The sequence below is a fragment of the Corvus hawaiiensis genome, chromosome 26 (genome assembly GCF_020740725.1).
Source record: "Corvus hawaiiensis isolate bCorHaw1 chromosome 26, bCorHaw1.pri.cur, whole genome shotgun sequence".
NCBI lineage: Eukaryota > Metazoa > Chordata > Aves > Passeriformes > Corvidae > Corvus > Corvus hawaiiensis.
Window position 1 is genome coordinate 45,026,900 of NC_063238.1, and position 6,211 is coordinate 45,033,110.

The 6,211-nt window shown below is 69.9% G+C and overlaps 1 protein-coding gene across 1 annotated transcript; it reads right to left on the reverse strand.

Moving 5' to 3' along the window:
• Positions 1 to 1,667: 1,667 nt before the first annotated feature.
• Positions 1,668 to 5,385, reverse strand: TMEM276 (transmembrane protein 276). The gene is given in 4 exon segments (XM_048286167.1): positions 1,668 to 1,907; positions 1,909 to 2,165; positions 3,901 to 4,002; positions 5,341 to 5,385. Coding segments are annotated over 3 exon segments (552 nt in total). The 5' UTR covers positions 3,979 to 4,002; positions 5,341 to 5,385; the 3' UTR covers positions 1,668 to 1,690.
• Between the last annotated feature and the right edge of the window lie 826 nt (positions 5,386 to 6,211).

Below are 6,211 nucleotides of genomic sequence, written 5' to 3' on the forward strand. Positions count from 1 at the left end.
CTGTGTGAACCAGTATGGACCAGTACAGGGCAGTGCAGACCAGTATGGGCCAGCATGGACCAGTATGGGGCACTATGGACCCGTGTGAACCAGTATGGGCCAGTATGGACCAGTATGAGGCAGTATGGACCAGTATGGACAGTATGGGTAAATATAAACCAGTACGGACCAGTATGGGGCAGTGCAGACCAGTATGGACCAGTATGGGCCAGTATGGGCCAGTATGGGGCGGTGCAGACTAGTACGGACCAGTATGGTGCAGTATGGACCAGTATGGGGTGGTGCAGACCAGTACGGACCAGTATGGTGCAGTATGGACCAGTATGGGCCAGTATGGACCAGTATGGGGCGGTGCAGACCCGTCTGAGCCAGCGCTTGCCGCCGTGTCCCCAGTGCCACCAGTGCTCCCAGTTCCAGCCCCCCCACCCCCCCCCAGGGGGCTGTGGCAGACCCCTCCCCAGTGCCACCAGTGCCACCCCATACTGGTTTTACTGGTCACTCCAGCCCGAGCCGCTGGGCCTGCAACCCCCCCCCCCCCCCCCCCCACCAGCCCAGGGTGCCACCCCAGGGACCCCAAAGTGCCACCCCAGGGACCCTCAGGGTGCTGGGACAGGGACCCCCACCCCAAGGTGCCACCCCAAGGTGCCACCCTTGTGACAAACCCTCCCCAGTGCCACCACCGCCAGTGCCACCAGTGCCACGCCAGTGCCATCCCAGTGCCACCCCAGTGCCATCCCAGTGCCTTCAGTGCCAGTGCCACCCCAGTGCCACCCCAGTGCCACCAGTGCCACGCCAGTGCCATCCCAGTGCCACCCCAGTGCCATCCCAGTGCCTTCAGTGCCAGTGCCACCCCAGTGCCACCCCAGTGCCATCAGTGCCACTCCAGTACCACCCCAGTGCCACCCCAGTGCCACCCCAGTACCACCCCAGCACCACCCCAGTGCCATCAGTGCCACCCCAGTGCCACCACCAGTGCCACCACCACCACCAGTACCATCAGTGCCACACCAGCGCCACCCCAGTGCCATCAGTGCCACCCCAGTGCCATCCCAGTGCCTTCAGTGCCAGTGCCACCCCAGTGCCACCACCATCACCAGTGCCACCCCAGTGCCATCAGTGCCACTCCAGTACCACCCCAGTGCCACCCCAGTGCCACCCCCAGCACCACCCCAGTACCACCCCAGTGCCATCAGTGCCACCCCAGTGCCACCACCAGTGCCACCACCACCACCAGTACCATCAGTGCCACACCAGCGCCACCCCAGTGCCATCAGTGCCACCCCAGTGCCATCCCAGTGCCACCGCAGTACCCCCCCAGTGCCACCTCAGTGCCAGCAGTGCCACCCCAGTACCACCCCAGTGCCATCAGTGCCACCCCAGTGCCACCACCAGTGCCACCACCACCACCAGTACCATCAGTGCCACACCAGCGCCACCCCAGTGCCATCAGTGCCACCCCAGTGCCATCCCAGTGCCTTCAGTGCCAGTGCCACCCCAGTGCCACCACCAATCACCAGCGCCACCCCAGTGCCATCAGTGCCACCCCAGTACCACCCCAGTGCCACCCAGTGCCACAGCGATGCCACCAGTGCCACCCCACTACCCACCCCAGTACCCCCCCCCGTGCCACCAGTACCACCCCAATGCCACACCGGTGCCACCAGTACCCCCCAGTGCCCGCCTTTACTGGTCAGTGCAGCCGCGGCTCTGCTGGCGCAGTGCCCTCAGCAGTGCCACGCTGGCCGCCGCCCTCACCCAGGGGGACACCCCAAGGTGCCACCACGTCGCCGGCGGCCACCAGCACCGCGGCCACCACGCCGGCGGCGTTGCCGGTCAGCGCGGCCAGCGCCAGCACCGAGCCGGCCACCAGCGCCGTGACCGAGTGACCGGCCAGGCTCCGGCCGTCGGCCGGCAGCCCCCGCGGCCACCGGGGCCACCAGGGTGCCGGTGGCCAGCAGCAGGTTGGCCGTGGCCCGGTCGCCGCTGAGCCGGTGGAAGCCGAAGGCCACCAAAGGTTGGGCCAGCACGGAGGAGACCCAGGAGCCCGGCAGGGGGTCAGGCCCGGCCGGGCCACCGGGGCCGCAGAGTGGCCACAGAGGGGCCAGAGCGTCGCTGGCGGCCGCCAGGGCCTGCAGGAGGAAGCCGGCGGCTGGGCCAGCGGTCACCTGAGGGGGCAACAGCGGGGGTGGTTGGTAGGGGGGGCACGGGGGTGTGGGGGGGTGTGGGGGGTGTGGGGGAATGGGGGGTATGGGGGGCGTGGGGGGCACGGGGGGTGTGGGGGGTATGGGGGGCATGGGGGTGTGGGGGAATGGGGGGCACGGGGGGCACGGGGGGTGTGGGGGGTATGGGGGGCGTGGGGGATGTGGGGGGCGTGGGGCACGGGGGGCATGGGGGGCATGGGGGGTGTGGGGGGCGTGGGGCACGGGGGGGTATGGGGGGTGTGAGGGGCATGGGGGGCATGGGGGGTGTGAGGGGCATGGAGGGCACGGGGGGCATGGAGGGGCATGGGGGGCTTGGAGGGCATGGGGACATGGGAGGTGTGAGGGGCATGGGGGGGCACGGGGGGTGGGGGGCATAGGGACACGGGGGGGAATGGGGTGGGTGGGTGACACGGGATGGGTGACACGGACAGGACAGGTGACATGGATGATGGGTGGGTGACACGGGATGGGTGACACGGAATGGGTGACACGGGACAGGAGAGGTGACATGGATGATGGGTGAGTGACACGGGATGGGTGACACGGGACAGGAGAGGTGACATGGATGATGGGTGGGTGACACGGGATGGGTGACATGGAGTGGAATGGGTGACACGGGGTGGGTGACATGGGGTGGGTGACATGGGGTGGAATGGGTGACACGGGGTGGGTGACACGGGGTGGGTGACATGGGACCAGTTGGGTGACGCGGGACGGGACAGGTGGCACAGGACAGGTGACATGGGATGGAATGGGTGACATGGGATGGGTGACACAGGGTAGGACGGGTGACACCAGTGCCCCCCAGTGCCCCCCCAGTATCCCCAGCGTCCCCCAGTGCCCCCAGGTGTCCCCCACTGCCCCCCAGTGTGCCCCCCTGGTGTCCCCAGTGCCCCAAATGCCCCCAGTGTCCCCCGGTGTCCCCAGTGCCCCCCAGTATCCCCCAGTGTCCCCAGTACCCCCCCCATCCCCGTGTCCCCAGTGCCCCCAGTGTCCTCCAGTGTCCCCCCAGTGTCCCCCAGCGCTCCCCCGGTGTCCCCAATGCCCCCCAATGCCCCCAGTGCTCCCGGTGCCCCCCCAGTGCCCCCCAGTGTCCCCAATGCCCCCCGGGTGTCCCCAGTGCCCCCCGGTGCCCCCAAGTGTCCCCCAGTGTCCCCAGTGCCCCCTGGTGTCCCCAATGCCCCCCAGTGTCCCCCCGGGTGTCCCCAGTGCTCCCCAGTGTCCCCCAGTGCCCCCCCGGTGCCCCGGGTGTCCCTATTGTCCCCCGGTGTCCCCAATGCCCCCCAGTGCCCCCCGTTGTCCCCAGTGCCCCCCAGTGTCCCCCATTGCCCCCCAGTGTCCCCCGGTGCCCCCAGTGCCCCCAGTATCCCCCAGTATCCCCAGTGCCCCCGGTGCCCCCCAGTATCCCCCAGTGCCCCCAGTATCCCCAGTGTCTCCAATGCCCCCCGTATCCCCAATGCCCTCCAGTGCCCCCCGGTGCCCCCAGTGCCCCCAGTATCCCCCAGTATCCCCAGTGTCTCCAATGCCCCCCGTATCCCAATGCCCTCCAGTGCCCCCCGGTGCCCCCAGTGCCCCCAGTATCCCCCAGTATCCCCAGTGTCTCCAATGCCCCCTGTATCCCCAATGCCCTCCAGTGCCCCCCGGTGCCCCCAGTGCCCCCAGTATCCCCCAGTATCCCCAGTGCCGCCGGTGTCCGGACCTGTCTGGCGCGGAGGGCGCAGCCCAGGCTGGTGGCGCAGAGCAGCGCCTGGGACAGGCTCCCCCCGCCGGCTCCCATGGCGGGGGGGGGGTCCCGGAGCCCCTGCGGGGACACCGGGGGGGGGGTCACGGTGTCCCCTCCCCCCGCTGCCACCTCCCCCGCTGTGCGCCCACGGGCCCGGGGTCCCTCTGTCCCCCCCCGGTGTCCCCCTGTCCTGTCCCGGTGTCCCTCTGTCCCTCCGCTGTGCGCCCACGGGCCCGGGGTCCCCGCCCTGGCCCCCCCGGTGTCCCCACGGGCCCGGTGTCCCCCCTCCCCCCATGTCACCAAGCCCTGTCCCGGTGTCCCTCTGTCCCCCCGTGTCCCCCTGTCCCCCTGCCCTGTCCGGTGTCCCTCTGTCCCCCCGGTGTCCCCCTGGTGTCTCTCTGTCCCCCCTGTGTCCCTCTGTCCCCTCCCGGTGTCTCTCTGTCTCCCCGGTGTCCCCCTGTCCCCCCCTGTGTCCCTCTGTCCCCCCCGCTGTCCCCCTGTCCCCCCGCTGTCCCTCTGTCCCCCCTCTGTCCCTCTGTCCCCCCCTGTGTCCCTCTGTCCCCCGCTGTCCCCCTGTCCCCCCCGCTGTCCTTCTGTCCCCCCGGTACCCCCCTGTCCCCCCTCTGTCCCCCCGCTGTCCCTCTGTCCCCCCGCTATCCCTCTGTCCCTCTGTCCCCCTGTCTCCCCTCTGTCCCCCTGTCCCCCCGCTGTCCCCCTGTCCCCCCGTCCCCCCGCTGTCCCCCTGTCCCCCCGCTGTCCCGCTGTCCCCCTGTCCCCCCGCTGTCCCCCCTGTCCCCCCCGCTGTCCCCCTGTCCCTCTGTCCCCCCGCTGTCCCTCTGTCCCTCTTTTCCCCTGTCTCCCCTCTGTCCCTCTGTCCCCCCGCTGTCCCCCTGTCCCCCCGCTGTCCCTCTGTCCCTCTGTCCCCCCGCTGTCCCTCTGTCCCCCCGCTGTCCCTCTGTCCCTCTGTCTCCCCTCTGTCCCTCTGTCCCCCCGCTGTCCCTCTGTCCCTCTGTCCCTCTGTCCCCCCGCTGTCCCTCTGTCCCTCTGTCCCCCCGCTGTCCCCCTGTCCCCCCGCTGTCCCTCTGTCCCTCTGTCCCTCTGTCCCCCCGCTGTCCCCCTGTCCCCCCCGCTGTCCCTCTGTCCCTCTGTCCCCCCCGCTGTCCCCCTGTCCCCCCGCTGTCCCTCTGTCCCTCTGTCCCCCCGCTGTCCCTCTGTCCCTCTGTCCCTCTGTCCCTCTGTCCCCCCGCTGTCCCTCTGTCCCTCTGTCCCTCTGTCCCCCCGCTGTCCCCCTGTCCCCCCGCTGTCCCTCTGTCCCTCTGTCCCCCCGCTGTCCCTCTGTCCCCCCGCTGTCCCCCTGTCCCCCCGCTGTCCCTCTGTCCCTCTGTCCCCCCGCTGTCCCTCTGTCCCCCCCGGTACCGGCACTTCCGGCAGCGGCCGCGACCCGGAGCGCGCGCGCGGGGCCGGGAGGGGGCGGGGCGAGGGCGGGGCCGAGCGCGCTGATTGGCTGGGATGGCGGGTGGGCGGGGCCAAGCGGGACAGGCGCTTCCGGGTGGGCGGGGCTCGGCGTGGGCGGGGCTAATTGCGGTAATTAAGGCTGGGTGCGGATATTGGGCGTGGCGATGGGGTGGGCGGGGCTAATTAGGGCTGGAGATGGGCTATTGGGCGTGGCGATGGGTGGGCGGGACTAATTAGGGGTGTGTCCAGAGGTGTCCGGGGGTGTCCGGAGGTGTCCGGAGGTGCCCAGGGGGGTCCAGAGGTGTCCAGCTGTGTCCAGAGATGTGTCCAGGGGTGTCCAGCTGTGTCCAGGGGTGTGTCCAGAGGTGTGTCCAGAGGTGTCCATGGGTGTCCAGCTGTGTCCAGAGGTGTGTCCAGGGTGTCCGGAGGTGACCAGGGGTGTGTCCAGCTGTGTCCAGGGGTGTCCGGAGGTGTCCAGGGGGGTCCAGAGGTGTGTCCAGGGGTGTCCAGCTGTGTCCAGCTGTGTCCAGAGGTGTGTCCAGCTGTGTCCAGGGGTGTCCAGGGATGTGTCCAGGGGTGTCCAGGGGTGCCCAGGGGTGTCCAGAGGTGTCCAGCTGTGTCCAGGGGTGTCCAGGTGTGCCCAGGGGTGTCCGGAGGTGGCCAGGGCTGTGTCCAGCTGTGTCCAGGGGTGTCCAGGGGTGTCCGGAGGTGTCCAGGAGTGTGTCCAGGGGTGTCCAGGTGTGTCCAGCTGTGTCCTGGGGTGTGTCCAGGGGTGTGCCCAGCTGTGTCCAGGGGTGTCCAGCTGTGTCCAGCTGTGTCCAGTTTGTCCAGG